Source organism: Parasteatoda tepidariorum, chromosome 2 (assembly GCF_982258835.1).
Source record: "Parasteatoda tepidariorum strain Cologne lab strain chromosome 2, Ptep-v5.0, whole genome shotgun sequence".
Lineage (NCBI taxonomy): Eukaryota > Metazoa > Arthropoda > Arachnida > Araneae > Theridiidae > Parasteatoda > Parasteatoda tepidariorum.
In genome coordinates, this window is record NC_141756.1 from 20020344 (window position 1) to 20041569 (window position 21226).

Genomic DNA, 21226 nt, shown 5'->3' on the forward strand with positions numbered 1-21226 from the left:
GTCCGCGTGAATGATTACGTAGCAAACTCCCCATTTTTCGTGAAATGCATGGGATCCACCAGATATCACTGAAGGGAAAAAAAATTATTCGGAAGAAAAAGCACTTTTCAAAAACGCCAGCTGAAAAAAGCACTTTTAAAAGCTTTTAAAAACGAAATCCCCAAAAAAGCACCTTTAAGTACTTTTTACAAACGCTACGCACCCTGGAGAATAAAACAATAATTTAGTAAAACAACAAATTAATGTAGAAACAGCAAGAAACAAATAGACATTCAACATAGCATTCTTTTTTCTCTCTGGAAAATTTCAACGCAATTTTTTTAAATTTGAAAGAAATATTCTGAGAAACGATTTACCAATCATCTCACCTAAATAAAAAAGCCAACAATGATAAATTTTTATATTTTCATTTTTTTAGACTAACGGAAAGGAGCACATTTTAAAAAAATCATATTTTTAAGTTCAGAGAGTCTTAAGAAATTTATGCCTGATTGTCGTAATTTAACTAAACTCAGTAGCACGGCAGCCCATAGAGGGCCAAGGCTTACTGTGCCCATCTCAGTTTTTTTGACCTTGGGCACTGGGGTTCAGGAGCAGATGTTCAGGTTAGGTGGTCAGCTGAAGGTCCCCCAGTATTTAGTTCCCAAGCATGCTTGGTACTCATTTTATTGACCCACTGAAGTGATGAAAGGCTTAGTCAACCTTGCGCCGCCAAAGGATCGAACTCAGGGTTTGTAGCACGAGAGTGCAAAGAGCTAGCGCTCAGCCACTGGGTGTCGTAATTACTGCCAACAAAACAAAATTGATTGACTGACACAATAACGGGAATGCTAGGTTCTATCTAATTTTAAATGCTGAAAGAATATATTAATACTGTTTGGTAATTATAGTATGAACAAAACCAGTTAAAAATTTAAAAATGACAATATTGTAACATTTAAACTAATTTAATAGAATATTTGAATAATGGTTCATCTTATTATAAAAATGTCATATAGTTCACCACCAGGTTCAGTTGGTTTCTGCTACCCAATAGAAAGTGCCATAAACAGACAAGATAAGAAAAATGATACACAGATGAGAGTTTAAAAATCTGTATTTCAAAATAAGCAAAGGTAGAGTTTGGAGTTGAGGAATTTTGGGGGTTTAAACTCCTTCCAGAAATCACTCTTAAGAATTCAATCAGTGGCCGATCAATCATTAAAGAGATTTGATTCATAAGGAGTCATATCATGGTAGTAAAAAAAAATTACATAACAATAAGGCAAAAATAAACAGAATGCAAGAAAATGCCATCAGGTTTTCATCATCTTAGCAGTATTAAATAAATTACAAATGTTTTAAGTGCATATTTTTTCAATCTTGATGTATAAAATGTCAGCAAGTTCAAGAAATTTAGTAAGAAAAATAAAAAAAATTGCAAGACTGATAAATAATTTTTTATAAAACATGATAAAAATAATTTCAAATATTTCATATTTAAATCGTCATAATTTGAAAGTGTGTGAACATTAAAATTTTAAAACCTAACAAAGAAAATTTTTCTGACTGCACCATCCAGCACATATACCTGGTTAGAGTTATTTGAAATATTTCATGTTTATAAATGGAAGCTGCTAGGCGAGTCAATGATTGTTTGCCAGATCCACCAACTCCAACTAATAGGGCACTTCCTTGGGGAGTACTCAGGATGCGAGCAATCTGTTGAAAAGATATCACCCATAGTTATTGACATAGTATTGAAAGAAAGTATCAATATTTAGCATTGAAAGAATATCAAAAGCATCACAACTATTTGATACTGTTAAAACATAGTATCAAAGCTGCTCAATACTTTATAGCATCCTTACTATGCTTCAATAAATATTTTAGTTCATTATTATTAATATAGTAATACACCTATTTGTGTTTTAGTAAGCCTTGTTAATCACTTTGTGTACTTATATAAGAGAATACGATGGGAAAAAGTAATAGTTCGGAAAAAAAAGCACCACCAAAAGCAACGTTTATAATGGTTATAATCAACTGAAACTCAAGTAATTAGTAATTAACTTAGAAATAAACTCTAGATAGTTATGGGAGAAATATAAATTAATAACCTAATTTTTTAATAGCTGCACCGTGTAATTAGTTGATAACAGTTGTTCTATTGTTCTGATAATAGTTGCTCTTATTACAGTCTTTGAAGACCACCATCAACTTGTAGAGTTTGGTGGGCTTATTTGGTTCAAGGACAGCGTGTTTGACATGCCCCATAAATTGTCACAAAGAGAAATAATAAAGTATATGAAATACAACTCATTTATACTATTATATAAAACAAAAATTTTTGTTGTTGATACAATGGGATTGGATAAAATTAAGGATTATGGTAAAGTATTAACCTGAATCATAACTTCTATTACTGCTAGCAGATCATGTTAAATTTAAAAAAAATAATAAATAACTTATTAAGCTGTGTAGGCCTCAACACATTTTACTTTTTACCAAAACTAATTTTAAAAATTAAAAAAGGATGATTTACATTTTTTTTTAATGAAAGTTATTTAAATAACTTAATACTGAGGATCCTTAACTTATGTAGGACTTATATAGTCAATACGATGTTTCTGTGCATTGTGTTGTTATTAAGTTGAAATTCTAAAAATTTGTAAATTACCGATCTGGAAACAATACTAATATGCCACCTAAGTGTACTTCATAGCTATATTGTCCTATGTCTTAATTATGTACACTTTACTATGATAGGCATTATTTACATATACTAGTGAGAAACTACTTAAACATTTACTAATAATTATTTGCTTAAAATAGCATAATTTTACATTATTTATAAATAGTAAAAAATTTAATAAATAGTAAAAAATATTTTAATCTAAAGTAGAAGTAAAATTTTTGATTTAATTTAGATCAGACTTCTAATAAACCAAAATCGAGGTACAAATTTTAACTTTGCTAAGATTTCAGAGCAGATTTTATAGGAATTTATGTCACTCCAAACTATTTACATTTGAATTATCTTCTACCATATTTTCAACTTTAATATTCTGGAGTTTGCTCATCTTTTTTTAAAAATTAACACTTTGTGATAAAATTAATAAGTCTAGCAAAATCTGTTATAAGAACTGACAAACTGTGTGAAACATATAAAAAACAAGGTTTCTTGCTCAAGTTTTGACATTAATATCATCTCTGTGCGCAATTTTTTACAATGGCCAGAAACTGTTATAAAGAATTTTATAAAAAAGAAAACTACAAAGTTAAGTAGTGAAAATTTTATCAAGGTGATGAGGTGAAATAAAAATGCATATTTACTTTGATTAAATGAACCATAGCATCTTTGAAGAATACAAGATCCATTTTCATACTTTTGCTGTTTTCATTATACTGATGCATAAAATAATTAAGGCGTTCAGCTAATTGCTCGAATGAAGGAACCTAAAATCAAAGAGAATTTTGTTTAAAGATGCATCTAACTCTATCATAGCCATTATAATACTGAAAGAAAACACAAATAATTAAGATCAAAAGGATAAAACTTCTTTGAAAAAAACGCGCTAAGAAGCAGCAGAAATTTCAGAAAAAAGTATCAATACAAAACAAATGAAATAAAATAAAAATATGACCACCGAAGCCGACGTCTTCAGGGGGCACCAGCCCCGGTAGCCATTAAAAACAAAACCATTTCTATTTGAGGGAGAAGCAAAAGCTTAAAATATCTCCCTCAGTACCCCGATGGTTTTGTATAGAGGTCCAGGAAAAACAAGATACATTCAAAAGAATAAACAAATTACGAAAAGAAAATCAATAAAAATCATCAGAAAATTAAAAACTCACAGTCACAGGTCAAGAATCAACTTCAAAAGCAAGTGGAGGAAAAGAAAACACTAAAAACTGAAAAACAACGCCCCCTATAATAATGCGCAGTAGAAGTTTAAAAATGAAATGAAAAAGGTCAGGAGAAGGAGATACGTAGATAAATTAATAGAATGCTTAACTGGGGCTGCTCAGTTAAGACTAGAATTGCGCCCTGTTAAAAGAAAAAATATAAAAACTTAAAAACCATCAATCATTTTTTTAATTAAAAAATTAACATTACAAAAATTAAAAGGAAAATCATTTTTTCTCAAATTATTTAAAAAATTATCCACAGCTTAAACAAGATTTTTGAATATTTTACTACACAAATTAGTTTTAAAGTTGCAGAAAAAAATAACATTAAAATTAAAGGCTTTTCTTTTATCAAACACACCAATTTTAATAAAATTGTTAACAATATCAATTTTAAAATCTAAATATTCAATATTAAAGCAATTTTCATTAGTTTTTTTCAGGACCAAATCACCAGGATAAATAGTATAAATAAAATTATAATCGTCACAATTAAACAAAATCAAATCATCAATGTATCGGAAAGCATTAAGTACTTTATGTTCAAGAAATTTAGCCTCGAAAAAATGCAAAAAAATGTTGGCAAAAGCCCCAGAAAAGGAATTACCTTGTGGAATTCCAATAATTTGTTTATAAAAATCTAAACCATTAAAAAGAACATTCTCAAAAAGATTAAACCTGCATAAATCTAACCAGTTAAACCTATCAATTTTTTCATCAAATAAATACTTGTCATAAATACCTTCACAAATCTCAATAATTTTTTCATGTGGTATGCTGGTATACAAATTTTCAAAATCAAAAGTGTTAATGCTGGAAATATCATTACTTTTAATAAAATCCAAAACTTCAACATTACTTTCAATAATAATATTTTTCTCTTTTTTAATTTTAAGCAAAATAATTTTTAAAAAACAAAAAAAACCTTTTACTAATATCAGAATTATAACTTTTAGTACCACATGCTATAAACCTAAATTTAATCGGATTTTTATGAAATTTAACTATTGGAAATAAATATGGAAAAGTAATCCTATTTAATTTAAATTTTAATTTTTTACTAAATGCAATAATTCTTTTTTCAATAACTTTTTTATCTTCTTTTAACTTTAAATAGGTATTATTTGCATTATATTCCCCAATAATCAATTTTTTAAAAAAATATTTACACATAATACAGAAATTATTTGAAGCTTTATCTACAACAGTAACAATGCATTTATCCTTAAGATTTTTAATTTTTCTAGATAAATCATAATCAATAAAAGTACCTTTAGGAAATGAACTAAAACTGGTATTAAATAAATTAAATTAAACCCTTTCAATAATTTTAGCTTTCCACTCAGAAAAACCTTCAACAGGCCAATGATATTTTCTGGAAATTTTTGCAATAAAAAAATTTAGATCTTTTTTAATGGATAAAATAAAATCTTCTTTTTTCATCTTAACTCTGGTTCTAAATTTTGAACCCTTACTTAAAATGCTAATTAGATCCTGATCATCCACAATTTCCAAATTTCATATTTTTATTTTATTTCATTTGTTTTGTATTGATAATTTTTTCTGAAATTTCTGCTGCTTCTTAGCGCGTTTTTTTCAAAGAAGTTTTATCCTTTTGATCTTAATTATTTGTGTTTTCTTTCAGTATTGTAATTTTCAAATTTGGTTTATGCTGCATTTGCGCTTTTCTTATTTGAAAAATTATTTTGTTTTTATTTCTTGCTTTAGGTGTTAAATTGATTATTGGGGAATATAATGCAAATAATACCTATTTAAAGTTAAAAGAAGATAAAAAAGTTATTGAAAAAAGAATTATTGCATTTAGTAAAAAATTAAAATTAAATAGGATTACTTTTCCATATTTATTTCCAATAGTTAAATTTCATAAAAATCCGATTAAATTTAGGTTTATAGCATGTGGTACTAATAGTTATAATTCTGATATTAGTAAAAGGTTTTTTTGTTTTTTAAAAATTATTTTGCTTAAAATTAAAAAAGAGAAAAATATTATTATTGAAAGTAATGTTGAAGTTTTGGATTTTATAAAAAGTAATGATATTTCCAGCATTAACACTTTTGATTTTGAAAATTTGTATACCAGCATACCACATGAAAAAATTATTGAGATTTGTGAAGGTATTTATGACAAGTATTTATTTGATGAAAAAATTGATAGGTTTAACTGGTTAGATTTATGCAGGTTTAATCTTTTTGAGAATGTTCTTTTTAATGGTTTAGATTTTTATAAACAAATTATTGGAATTCCACAAGGTAATTCCTTTTCTTGGGCTTTTGCCAACATTTTTTTGCACTTTTTCGAGGCTAAATTTCTTGAACATAAAGTACTTAATGCTTTCCGATACATTGATGATTTGATTTTGTTTAATTGAGACGATTATAATTTTATTTATACTATTTATCCTGGTGATTTGGTCCTGAAAAAAACTAATGAAAATTGCTTTAATATTGAATATTTAGATTTTAAAATTGATATTGTTAACAATTTTATTAAAATTGGTGTGTTTGATAAAAGAAAAGCCTTTAATTTTAATGTTATTTTTTTCTGCAACTTTAAAACTAATTTGTGTAGTAAAATATTCAAAAATCTTGTTTTTTCGCAATTAGTTAGGATCAAGAAAATTTGTAATAATGTTGAAAGTTTTCGGGAAGCTGTGGATAATTTTTTAAATAATTTGAGTAAAAATGATTTTCCTTTTAATTTTTGTAATGTTAATTTTTTAATTAAAAAAATGATTGATGGTTTTTAAGTTTTTATATTTTTTCTTTTAACAGGGCGCAATTCTAGTCTTAACTGAGCAGCCCCAGTTAAGCATTCTATTAATTTATCTACGTATCTCCTTCTCCTGACCTTTTTCATTTCATTTTTAAACTTCTACTGCGCATTATTATAGGGGGCGTTGTTTTTCAGTTTTTAGTGTTTTCTTTTCCTCCACTTGCTTTTGAAGTTGATTCTTGACCTGTGACTGTGAGTTTTTAATTTTCTGATGATTTTTATTGATTTTCTTTTCGTAATTTGTTTATTCTTTTGAATGTATCTTGTTTTCCCTGGACCTCTATACAAAACCATCGGGGTACTGAGGGAGATATTTTAAGCTTTTGCTTCTCCCTCAAATAGAAATGGTTTTGTTTTTAATGGCTACCGGGACCGGTACCCCCTGAAGACGTCGGCTTCGGTGGTCATATTTTTATTTTATTTCATTTGTTTTGTATAGCCATTATAACTTGCTTTTTTAAAAACACTTATACAAAATGAAAATATTTAAAATTAGCATACTTCCTCATAGACAATGGGCATTTCCAAGCTAACTTCTTCCTCATCAGTTTCAGGTTCTGGAGGATCTCTTAAGAAATTAACAAAGTATGGCTCTTCAGGCAAAATTTCCAAAAATTCTTCCCCTAATTCTGTTTTTACTACTTGGCTCATTTTATTCAAAAACCAATTTTTATCCTCTTCATTTGTAAATCTGAAAAGTGATAAGTCATTAAATTGAGAGTTTTATTTATTGAACATGAAAGAGAATTCGAAAGTTTCACTTTTTAGTTGGTTTATAATGTAGTAAATAAAAATTATGAGAAGCAAAACATGCTAAATAGTTATTAAACCTTCGTTTTTGGAGCTTAACATGATGAAACCTGTAGTTTTGGTCCACCTGTTGTACCAACAATAAGCAAATGGTTAATGTGAAACCATTGTCTTTTATTTTTTTTTAAATTATAAAAAGTGTGTTATTTTTTTGATGAACTTGGAAACTATACTTTTCTTTAAACAATATTTTATACTTGAATAAGGTAAAAAAATATGGTAACAATATTAAGTCATATCTGAATGGAACAATAAAAAAATATTTTAGAATTTAGCTTATCGATGCACAACCTTTTAAGTGAAGGAGTTAGTGAGTATTTAGACATGAGTATTTAGATGCGTTGCAGCATTCATAATACTTTTTTACATGAACATCAGATTTCCATAATAATGTACATTTTTTTATCAATGAACTTAGAAATATATTTGGAAAAATTTAAATACTTTTAAACAATAGAATTAAAATCATTCAAAAAGAAAATAAAAAATAAATGTAATTTTTTTTAAAATCAAAATCTAAACATTGAGGAAAAGTAATATTTTAATATAATGTTATTATGATACCAAATTTCATTTAAAAAAAATTCAAGAATTAAAAATACTGCAACAATTATAGAATTAAAGTTAAAAAATACATATTTTTATAAATAATAAATTCAAATAAAACATTTCAATAAAATTTAAGGTAACTTTGAATTTTTGATTTCCTTAAAATGTACTTTAAAATCCTTATTATTTTGCTTTGTAACTTGTACCCTTTACTCATTATTTTTTTAAATTAAAACTTTTTACTCGTTACTTTCGCCTAAAGTACTTGTATGCATTACTTTTAAAAGTAACATTCCCATATATGAACATAGCATAACACCTTCAATTCCATTCTATTATGAAGGGAGCTTCTATTACGAACAATTAATAAAGTACAAGACAAAATCACAGTATAATGTTAGATAAATATAACAGGGACTTACCTGTCTGCAATGACTCTAGTGCACTCATGTTTCCACAGTGCAAGCAAATTATGCTTTGTGCTACATTCTGCCTTTTCAATTTTCAACATTCCTTCCCATATGCGAGAAAGATCTCTTAAATTGAATACATAATGGAACTTAGCAGGAGTTGGCAACATTTTTATCTGAAAAAATATACAGTTGTAAACATTTAATGGTCATTTATGACAAGGAAGACACACATAATGGCTACAATTCAATGTCTTTTACCTAAAATGTATATATTTTTTTGAATACAATTTCAAAAAAAATGCATTTTTACTCAAACTTAAAATTTGTTTTTCCCCTATTTTATTACAATTTTAATATTTTAAGACTTTAAAATATAAAATTAACATTTTTAAGAAATGAAGACTGCATCAAAATGTTCAGTTAGTTCCTGACATGCAAAATTATGTATTTAAAGAAGTGGGTGGGAAAGATAGTTAAAAAATTGAGCACAATGCAGATGAAATTGAGGGTTATTCATTAAAATTACACATACTTTGCACATAATTCAATTTATGAGAAGATTCCACAAATCTACCTTTAATCTGAGAAAATTCCAAATCTACTTTTAATTAGAGAAAATTCCAAATCTACTTCTGAGAAGATTTAAATCAACTCTTACTTTCGTTAAAACTTTGATTTGAAGAATTTTTATATGTATTATAACTAAGCAGTTAAATCATTCTTTTGCTTTGGTAATTCATAGCAAAAAAATAACATTCATTGCTTAACATTATTTTTACAAAAAAATTTATGCTAGAAAATTGAATAGTGAAAAAGTGGTAACTTTGAGAATCAGTGGATACGGAGAAGTAGTAGAAAAAATAAAGATCTGATGATATACGCAGTAGTTTTAATGCAAAATAGTTAGAAAAAACGGAAATGAGACAACTGAAGAAAAAAGTAGAAAAGAAAAAAAATACTTAATTGGTTATTGTTAAAAATAAAGACGTTCCTAAAGAGGTTCAGTGAACGATACTGTAATAAAAGATGTCTAAAATCACCAGAAATTTGACAAACACACAATTTTGTTTAATTAATCTATGCAATTTTTAAAATTTTATTTAAGATGTAATGGCAAAAAACCATAAAAAATGAAAAGTATTCAAAAATGACAAACTGATGCATCTCATTTTGGCCAAAAATAAATAAATGAATAATAATAAGTTTTAAACTAAGTTTTTGTATACTATATATTCATTATTTAATATTTTTTTTGTAAGATTAAGACACAGAGGATCAAGATAAAATGGACTGAAAATAAAATGCAGTAAACTGCTTTTACTTTTGCTTTTTAACAAAGAAACTTTAGCATAATATCGAAGGCATTTATGTCACTTGAAAGTCACATTTTGTCACATTTTTTAAGGAACTAAACTTTTCTCTGAAAAATTCACAGCAAATATATATGTCATTTTTTATAGCACGCATTTTGTAATGGAAGAGCAGATTATTATCATCACACTATTATCAAAATCTGTTTAAAGATTCAGGATAAACCATATGATGAAAAGCTTTGCTATATAATAAAATATTGCAAAATATTAGAAAACACTATGTTCTCATATTTTAACAAGAACTTTCAGAAAGGCACTCAGCACAAATGTTTAGTTTAAAATGTTAGCATTGTCACAATGAAAACAATTATACTTTTGTTTCTTGCCATAAGATTCTTGTGGCAGGAACAAAAGGTAACACAATTTCAGATATTTCTTTGGAAAATCGCTCTTCACAAAAGTATCCACTTCCTATTACACCTGGAATAAAAACAATTACATTTTTATCAAAAAGCAATAAATAATTGCTATTTTAATTGAAAAATAATGTTACTGAAGTATTTTAACTCTGTGAAAGTGCTCCAAAGTTTGGACCCCTTAATGTTAATTTTATTTTCTACATATTTTGCTATATCTCAAACACTTTTTAATCTAATTTTAAAATTTTCAATTAGCTTAAAATTTTTCAAGATACAGTGAAATGTGAAAAAAGTAAAATTAATATTAAGGGGTCATAACTTAGATCAAACTATTGGGACCATATTTTCCAGATTGCGGCTACCCCCTTTTATTTTGAGAGTTAGAAATCCGAATCTGTTGAAGAAAAGGTATGTTTATTCAGAGAGAGTATGCATTTGCGTCGGATTTCGTAATTAAAAATATCCTCTGTACTTATTAATTAGCATTCTTGAGGTTACCCCTTTAAACCATTCTAGAACGCGAAAATTCGATTATTAGGTCAAAAATTATTCAGGGTGGTCCATTTTTTCTGCGCACTGTACATCTAAACCACAATTGGTTGATAAATTGAACAATTCAGAGAAAGCCTCATCTTGCAGGTATAATCACATAATTTTTCAGGATTTGAAAAAATATTTAAGTATTTGAAATGACAATTGAGCCTTAAAAAACAAACAATCAATAATAAACTAAATAAACAAATAAGATGCTAGTGATACATCATACATTAAAAAGACAAAAATAAGTAAAATGCAACTCCACCAAATATTTTGTCAATGGATGTTGGTGCTGGCAAAGTGCAGTTAAAAACGGAAAACTGTCGCTTTAATCTGCTTGGAATGTCGTTTCGTCCTCCTCCAGGTTGAATCATAGCAGCTATATACTGGATATCGGTTATAGTAGTGAAATCTCCTGGTTTATCTAAACTATAAAAACCTTTATTTTCCATCAGCTGCCGCACTATTTCATTGGTCACCTGAAATATGCAATTTCTAACTTAGGTAATATCACGACATCTAAAATTGGAAAAACATTCTTGCGGAAACTTATTTTGAATCCTTTGATAAAAATATATCAATTTAAGAAAGTTATACCATACTGCTCTGAATTTCAATACAACCATTTGTTTTTTTTTCTTCTAATTTTTTCAAGAAATACACTAAGGAACCATATGAACTCTAACATGATTACACCATTGAACTCTAACATGAAAATAATCTTGCTGGTTAGTTTTTCCAGGCAAAAGTTTGTAATGTTAAATACACGTGAAGTCATAAAAAAAAAAAGTTTTATCATCATACTAAAAATACTGAAAGAGCAAATGAATAATATAGATAATAACATTTAACACAAACATTTAATACAAACAAAAAAAATTAAATAAAATTAAAATATTTTACCTGATCACCCCATTCATTAATTTCAGGCATATTAATATCATCAATGAAAATTGCCATTTCCTTACCAGCCGGAGGACCAAAGGTTGTGCCTACTTTTTTCTCTACACAACTTTCAACAGCTCGCTGTAGGAAAATTTTTAAATGTCTTTCATTACATTACTTTAAATAGTTCTTGTAATTTAATAATCAAGGACAAAATTATGGGTCGCATTCATTTCATCGACAATCACTTCATCGACACACCATTTCATCGACACCACTTCATCGACAGGCCGTTTCATCGACTAGGTCATTTCGTCGACAGGCCGTTTCATCGACAGGGTTGTTTCGTCGACAAGCCATTTCGTCGACAGGGTCATTTCGTCGACAAGTCATTTCGTCGACAGGGTCATTTCGCCGACAGGGTCATTTCGTCGACAAGTCATTTCGTCGACAGGGTCATTTCGTCGACAGGGTCATTTCGTCGACAGGGTCATTTCGTCGACAGGGTCATTTCGTCGACAAGTCATTTCGTCGACAGGGTCATTTCGTCGACAAGTCATTTCGTCGACAAGTCATTTCGTCGACAAGTCATTTCGTTGACAGGGTCATTTCGTCGACAAGTCGTTTCGTCGACAGGGTCTTTTCATTGACAGGATCATTTCGTAGACAGGGTCATTGCGTCGACAAGTCATTTCATCGACAGGTTCATTTCGTCGATAAGTCATTTAGTCGACAGGATCATTTCATCGACAAGTCGTTTCGTCGACAGGGTCATTTCATCGATATGATCGTTTCATCGACAGGGTCATTTCATCGTCATATCATTTCGTCGACAAGTCATTTCGTCGACAGGGTCATTTCGTCGTCAAGTCATTTCATCGACAGAGTCGTATCTTCACCTAGGTTATTACATCGACATGGTAGTTTTGTCAGCAGGGTCATTTCGTCGACTGGGTCATTTTGTCGACAGGGTCATTTCATCAACATGATCGTTTCATCGACAGGGTCATTTCATCGACAAATCATTTCGTCGACAGGCCGTTTCTATAACAGGTCATTTCGTCGACAAGTCATTTCGTCGACATGATCGTTTCCTCGACAGGGTCATTTCATCGACAAATTATTTCGTGGACAGGGTTATTTTGTCGACAGGGTCATTTCGTCGACAGGGTAGTTTTGTCGACAGGGTAGTTTTGTCGACAGGGTCATTTTGTCGACAGGGTTATTTTGTCGACAGGGTTATTTTGTCGACAGGTTCATTTTGTCGACAGGGTCATTTTGTCAACAGGGGTCATTTCGTCGACAATATTAAGAGAAGATTATTTTGTAGGCAAAGTCATGCGTAATTTTGAAACTAGTCTTATGATTTTTTTACAATAGACGTTATGCCCCTTGCACTTTTTTGTAATTTAGTATATTTCTGATGAAATTTTTTAAGCCTAGCCTGATGCAAAATCTTAATAGTATGTTAAAGTTGCCGGAAAAAAGCATTTCATTTGAAAATTGCCTACTCCTCTATTCATATCACGTTGCAAAAACGAAACATTAATTGTATTTTACACATTTAAGTTGTATATTACACAATTTTTTTCTAATCATATTTAACACATTTGTTTCTAAGATTAATTTTTAATGTACATTATTGTAGATTATCATCGCAAAAGCAATTGCAACAACTATTGTGAATGATTCTTGGCGTAGGGAGTGAATGACGGGGGAAATTAGGAAGGAAAAAAAGACGGTATAAAATGAATCTGTGTGATAATGAAACCATGTGGTCAATAGATAATTTCAATGACAAGGTTTTTTCGCTAACAGGCCATTTCAGCTGCAAAAATTTTCTGTCGATAAAAAAGAAAATTATACTTATATAACGTTCCCCCGCAATGCGTAAAACGCATTAATACAGTTTAAAATCTTGTCCAAAAAAAAAGAGAAGGAAAAGGAACTAACTTTTGCAATGATAACAATGGTGATGTTTACGAAGAATTTAATTTGAAAAACACAAACTTTTTAGATAGTTAGCTAGTAAGATTACTTCTTGTTTTATCAAAAATTTATATATTCCCTGTGTTTAGATATTTATTTTTTTCAAGCTCAGTTGATTTTTTTTTTTATATGCAAGTAATCGTTAATTTTGTTACTATTGACATATTAATAAAATTTTCTTACATGAAATTTCAATATTTATATATTTTCTCTTTAAAAGAAAGATCGATATAGGAAAAAAACAAACTAAGTTGTATGAGTGGCTATTACGAAGGCTGGCGAGCGAAGTGAGCAACGGGCTGAACTTTATAGTATTATAAAAATCTTGGGAAAAAAATGCATGAGGGGAAAAATAAAAGGAAAATCCAACTTGGAAAACATATTGGGAAATAATGTTGATAAATTTTTTGTTCTAATCCTCTTCCTCATGTCTTTGTAAGCTATTCTGCTGAAGAGGGAAGTTTCTGACAATTCTTGTGAAATTTAAATGAAATATTATTTTAAACAAAAATCTTGTTCTCGCATTTCCAGTTTATTTTATTTCTTATTTAATTAATTATTTATAACGTTGTGGCGTTTAATATGTATTTTATCCTATATGTTCCCTAAACATTTATAAGTTCTTTTACCTTATAAAATTAACTTCGTTCAAGTAAAAAAAAAAAAACTCACAATGACTCCACATCCTCGGTATGCGATGCAATCGAAATGATATAAAAAATGGTTCTAAATCAGAGGAGGGGAGGAAACCTGTCTAATTGGTTTTTATGATCTAAAACATTTGGGGAAAAAACGCAATTTACTACGATATAACAAATAAATTGACTTTTGAGTTTATAATTGAGGAGAGTTATCTATATGCATCTGATTTTATTCCCATTAATGTTTTATTAAAATAAGTTTAGCAAACTTGTTTTTTTACTCAAATATTAAAATGTTTTTCTTTTCGGTTTGCAAGAGAATAAAAATTTATTTAAATTAATAAAATTTGCAGGGAGAGTATATATTTTAAAGGCGAGCAATAAGTCCTTTAAAAAGTGTAAAAGTGTAAATTTTTAAATATCATGTTTGATATGTGTCCTGATAAGGAAATGTGAATTTTCGTTACCAAAACGAAAAAAGTGGAATTTTGAATGTTGATAGAATATTTTGCGAAATTTTGCCCTTGTGGTTTTTGCTATGCGTGAAAAATTTTATAAATTGTTTTTCTCATTTGTAGTCTATTGAACAAACTTGATATTTTAAATACATATGCATTTTTTATTTTCATTTTTTCTACATTTTAGTTTTGAGTCTCCTGGCTTGTTCAGGCAGAAAATAATCAAAATTTTGATTGGCGATAAGTCGTGCTAATAGTGGTCAGTAAGTGTTTGAAAATTGTGTTTTCATCCTGTGTAGAAAATCAGTTAAAAATTTCAGCAATTATACTAGTAAAAAATTGGTTAAATTTTAATTGTAAAATTTTTTTTTCTTTTTTGTAGAGTAGGAGTTATTTATTCTTACATTTAAATTCCAAGCCTGACTTTTTGTTAATTTTCTTTTAAGCAAAATGTGTCTAATTTAAATCCTGCAAATAAAAAATGAATTAATTCATCATTTACTTACTACTATTATTATTCTTATTAAATTATACTATTATTATTTAATTATAATAATAGTATAATGCAAAAATAGTATAATTTGATAGTATTAGATTAGAATTGAATAATTAATACTATTATTAAATTCACTATTCATAGAAAAAACATATTTTGTGAAGACCAAACACTAACAGGCTTGCAACGTTACGCCCGTGCTTCTAAACAATTTTGGTAAGGTGAGTAGCACTTTAAATATTTTGGGAATCTACAACAGCCTCGGTAAATACCTAAACATCAAGCTTGTGTTCCTATTGTTCTTCGAAATCTCTAATAGTAGTAACGAAACTAAGACTCAATTCGATTGTTCGAATACGCATATTCCTGTCCTAATGTTAAAGATGCTGAACAAAAAGTTTAAAATTGCAATTAAAGTGAACATTAAGAAATTACTTTTCCATCATAAAAAACCTAGAATTTTTTTTCTACTTAAGCAGATATAATAATTAGGTCTATGATTATTTTCATTTCTGTGAGAATTCGACTGATGTCTATGTTTTTGTTAAAATTTATGTAAAAATGTTGAAAATTTTTACAGCAATAAATTTAGCTTTCCTCTCCTTGAAATAGTGTCTAAATTTTCATTGTAATATATTTTTATTGCTTTCAATTCTAAAAATATATTTTATTAATTTGATTTGATATTGAAAACAATTTGATTGTTAACGTCACACTATATTAACTGTAACCACGGTCCGGATATCATGCTTGGTAATGTTCTGAAGACAATCCTTACCTATCCTAAAAATAAGTGTCGAGCTATTACGATTTAGATATAGAAAAGTAGATTTCGATACATCAACCGTTTAAACGCTTCTCAACTACCTATTAATTAATTTAAAAAGCGAACTTCTTTTAGTGCAATTGGAACAATAAACCGCCATAAAGAATTTTACTTTAATATAAAATTAAATAAGTGCATTTTTCTAATTAATAATAGAAATATTTATAATTAATAATATATTAATATTTAATAATTAATAATATATAATTTTCTAATTAATAATATATTAATATTTAATTAATATAAATAAGTGCATTTTTCTAATTAATAATATATTAATATTTAATTAATATAAATAAGTGCATTTTTCTAATTAATAATAGAAATATTTAATTTTTTCTAATTAATAATAGAAATATTTAGATTAAATCTCTAAAATAGTTTCAGAATTACGCATGACACTAGCAACGAAATGACCCTGTCGACGAAATGACCCTGTCAACGAAAAGACCCTGTCGACGAAATGACTTGTCGACGGAATGACCCTGTCGACGAAATCACTTGTCGACGAAATGACCCTGTCGACAAAATGACCCTGTCGACGAAATCACTTGTCGACGAAATGACCCTGTCGACGAAATGACTTGTCGACGAAACGACCCTGTAAATGAAAAGACCCTGTCGACGAAATGACTTGTCGACGAAATGACTCTGTCGACAAAATCACTTGTCGACGAAATGACTTGTCGACGAAATCACTTTTCGACGAAATGACTTGTCGATGAAATGACCCTGTCGACGAAATGACCCTGTCGACGAAATGACTTGTCGACGAAATGACCCTGTCGACGAAATGACTTGTCGACGAAATGACTTGTCGACGAAATGACCCTGTCGACGAAATGACCCTGTCGACGAAATGACTTGTCGGCGAAATGACCCTGTCGACGAAATGACCCTGTCGACGAAATGACCCTGTCGACGAAATGACTTGTCGACGAAATGGCCTGTCGACGAAACAACCCTGTCGAGGAAACGGCCTGTCGACGAAATGACCTAGTCGATGAAATGGCCTGTCGATGAAGTGGTGTCGATGAAATGGCCTGTCGATGAAGTGATTGTCGATGAAATGAACCAGACCCCAAAATTATACTACTACACATGTGGAAATGTTTCTAAAATTGAGCAGAATTGATGCAGCAATTTAGGCAGATTATATAGGGTAAGTTAAAAGAATAACTACAGAAAAATAAATGCTAAACAATTTAAGAAATTGTATTTGATTTTTCCTCTTAAAATATAAAAATTTTAATCAAGCAATTGCAAATAAACATTTTATTTTTTTTATTATTTGAAAATATTTATATCATAATGGGAAAAGATAAGCAGTTTTGTTCATTTTTACAGAGGGTAGCAAAAATTAAGAAATAGTAGGTTTATTATCACATATCTTAATTAATCACATATTTCAATGTCTTAAAAACCTTGCGAAAAAATTGATAACTAGAATAAAATTTAGAAAGAAAAAAAATAGAACTTGTTATTTTTTAGAGAAAACCAACTAAATAATAAAAAAAAGTATTTAACAATAGAGAAAAACCATTTTCAGCTAATGGTGGGCCTTGGCCTTCTCAAGAAGTTTTTCCCAGGCTAACCTTTTCCCTGCTAGCGTTTACCTGGTTTTGGTTTTTAAGACCGAAAGGTCTTTTTCTAGGCCATCTATCCATCTCAAATTTGGCCTGCCTCTTTTTCGTGTGCCAATTGGACATGCATTGAAAACTCTCTTTGTGGTACGATCTTCATTCATTCTGGTGACATGGCCTGCCCATTTTATTCCTTGTCGTTTAATAAAGTTAATAATGTCAGGTTCATTATATGAGTGATAAAGCTCTAAATTTGTTCTTCTAAGTCACACACTATTTCTTTTAAATTCTTCCAAAAATACTTTCAAGACCTTTCTTGCAAAGGTATCCAACATAGCCTTATCTGTACAAGATATGGTCCAGGTTTCATAAGCATACAAAATTAATCAAAATGTTAGGATCCTATCATAAATGTATTATCATTCTTAGTAATACATTTATGATAGGGTCCTAGCATTTTGGATCAAAATAAAAAATTCTTAACATTTATTTCCTCAGATTCTCAAAATAAAAATTATGAATATTACCTGAAACATCTGGGGCGTCGTTGCTGAAGAAAAACTCAGATTTTTCCAAATGAAATCACTGGGATCACTGGTATTAAGATATCCCTTGATCATAACAGTTTTTGCCGTTCCTTGTTCACCAATTAATAAGACAGACTTTTTATATTAAAAAAAAAGATATTTCAAATTAATATGAAAATTATGATCAATGAATGTTAATTTATATTTTTATAAATCAATTAGAATTTTTAATGGGAAACTTTCAGATAAAAAATGAATGGCATAATAGCTTTTTTTTCTCTATTGTATGTATTAACTTTGATGTCAATTTATGCAAACTTACTAAAACACCACTTAAAACACACATCTACAAAGTAATTCATTTTATAGGAAGATAAAGTGAATATAAAAGTTTTAGATCAAGGATTTCAAACTTATAAACGTCTCAGAATGGCAATGAAGAACACACGTGAAGTACCAAAATATACTTAAGATGCTATTGTTTCTTTTTTAGGGAAAGAGTTCATGACACTGGGTTTTAATTTAGTCAACTTTCATCAAGTTATTTCAACTTTCATCAAGTTTTATCAAGCCATTTTAATATATCTCAATGAATATAAAAAAATTTCGAGATTCAAATAATTTTATTTTAATAGAAAGTATAGACATTTAAAATTTATATGAAACTTAAAAAAATAAAGGTGGGTGCAGAGGAAAGGTGTATCCAATTAATCTAAAGTTCTTTTGTCACAGTATAGGAAATACAGAAAAATTTGTGTGACCGCTTTTTCTGTGATTCTTTATAAAATTTCAATGCAAAAAATACAGTTTTGCAGAAGTATACATTCACAAACATTAATGTAATTTCCTCCCAAACTCTCACAAAATTATAAACATTTTACTTGTTAAAAGATGTCTAAAAAATTTCTTTGCTTGGGTAGCATAGAAGACAAATGAATTCATTAAATTTTAAGAAAGTTGAGAAAGTTAAAATTTATTTGTAAATGGAAAAGCTTTGGGAACCAGAATGGATCTTCACAAAAATAAATAAATACATAAAAGTTTTAATATATTTTGTTTTTTGGATCATAAAAAGATGGAGGTCTGACTGTTCTACATCATTTACAAATGCTTCAGAGTCAAATTATCTGTTAGTGTCCCATTTTTATTTGTCATGATGTTTTTGCATGAAAAAAAAATATAAGTCACATTGCTAATTAAATTATGCCATGTGATAAATATTATTCTGGTTGACTATACAATTTATAAATAACTTCATGTAAAAATAAAGTAATGTATTGGGAGTTACCTTTTTTTGTTTTTGAATAACATCAATCAAGAAATTGGTTCGAACATTATCTACATTTGGTACCAATATGGAAGAAAATGCTGGAATGCTGTCAGGTGGGTATATATACTCTTCCACTCTGTTACTCCAATGCAACCAATTACCTATAAGAGAAGATTGCTTTGTTCATTCAGTGATGTAATAATGCATTCAAAGGATTTAAGTATCAAAAATACCTTCTGAATCTACTAAGTATTCAAATATTGTTTCCTTCCGAGCTGGATGTATTTGAGGTAAATCCAGTTTAGGTTTATGTTTCTTAAGAAATAATTCCATCCGATCACGATCTTCTAATTCCAAAAGAGCGCCAAAGGACCACATTAGAGTAAATACGAAAAGACGCTCATAATGAACAGCACTGATTGGTTCTTTGTCAGAAGATGGTAATAAGCCATCTAGAAGATCCATTGCCTGTTGAAAACAAATATTAAAAATTTATTTAATGAGAGTGCACAATATTTTAAAGCTGTAGCTTACAGTATTTGGCATCAGGTAAAATATAATCAAAAAACACCTTTGTTTTGTTTCAGATAAATTTAAAAATAATTATAATCATTTAGATGCATCATTGCTCCATAACTTATGGAATAGCCTATTTATAGTATAGGCAGCTTAAAATCCTTTACTGAAAAACTCACAGAAAATATCTAATATTGTAAATCAGTACTTTAAATAAGCTCCTAACGTAAAAGAATTTACAGTAGGTTAGAAACCTCCTTACATCTTAAGATATAAATTTAACACAACGTAATTAACATGCACTAGTGCATTTGTTTTGTTAATATTTCAGAGCAAAGATTAAAAAACTAAACGGATTTCAATATTCCCTACCAGAATAATGAAGAAATTTTTAAATAGAAAATGTTTTTAATAAATCTGAGGCTTAATATTCGTATGAATATAGCTAATAGCTTTAGTAAGTAAATAGATAAGACAACTTAACATTTAGGAATTTTCTACAAAAAACATTGTTTGTGATATACCTTTTACTTTTCAGTGCTACATAAACCTAAATTTAACAAATTATGAATTAAAAATAAATAACTTTCATTAAATAGTTCATTCTTCATAAATACACAAAAAAGGTTTAGTTTAACAGTCATTCGAATTCGAATTCCAGGAGAGTTCATTCGAATCATTTACTTTAAGATATTTTTCAATTAACCTCATTATACCTTAAAATGTGAGTGTAGATTTGAGGAAGCACTCAACGATTAATGAGATATTTTTAAAATATAAATTGATAAAATTTTTCAAATAAAGTATTAACTCACTTGTTTTATATAATTGCATTCCAGCAATTCCATTTTAGGTGTTAAAGAGATCAAAACATATTCACTTAAAGGCTGAAATATCTTTCCAAAGAGTCCTCGTAAAATTGTTGCTTCTGCTGGTGGGCGGCGGCTTAGCCAACCCTTAAAAACAAAAAATTTTGTATACAAAGGAAACAAATATTGTAAAATAGAACTGAGATTTAATTGGTAGCACAAGAACCAGAATTGGTTACAACAAGGAAACATGAACAATTATAAATAACATGTAATTACTACAAATTAAAAACTCTTTAGAACTAAGCTATTAATATAAGTTGAAAAACAATTAATAATTTTTATCAAAAGATTTGGTTGGTTAAATCTTACCTGGTGCTACTGCACAGCATTTAAGTAAAATTTGTGAAGAATTGTAAAAGTTGTGAGATTGTTCATGTTTAAAAACAGAGCTTCGAGAAATACACTTTGAAGTTTTTTTTTAACACATATAGTGGACA

The 21226-nt window shown here is 28.7% G+C and overlaps 1 protein-coding gene across 3 annotated transcripts in view; it reads right to left on the reverse strand.

The window, feature by feature from the left end:
• LOC107444508 (dynein axonemal heavy chain 8) overlaps positions 1-21226 on the reverse strand; it is a 119880-nt gene that overhangs the window by 53172 nt on the left and 45482 nt on the right. For all 3 annotated transcript variants that reach the window (XM_087156947.1, XM_087156948.1, XM_087156949.1), the window contains 11 exons: positions 20733-20873; positions 19635-19869; positions 19420-19562; positions 18132-18266; positions 11630-11752; positions 10992-11205; positions 10144-10250; positions 8467-8630; positions 7187-7376; positions 3316-3438; positions 1571-1701 (listed from right to left, as the gene is read on the reverse strand). In XM_087156947.1, coding sequence (XP_087013073.1) covers positions 1571-1701; positions 3316-3438; positions 7187-7376; positions 8467-8630; positions 10144-10250; positions 10992-11205; positions 11630-11752; positions 18132-18266; positions 19420-19562; positions 19635-19869; positions 20733-20873 — 1706 coding nt within the window. The remainder of the gene's footprint in view (positions 1-1570; positions 1702-3315; positions 3439-7186; positions 7377-8466; positions 8631-10143; positions 10251-10991; positions 11206-11629; positions 11753-18131; positions 18267-19419; positions 19563-19634; positions 19870-20732; positions 20874-21226) is intronic.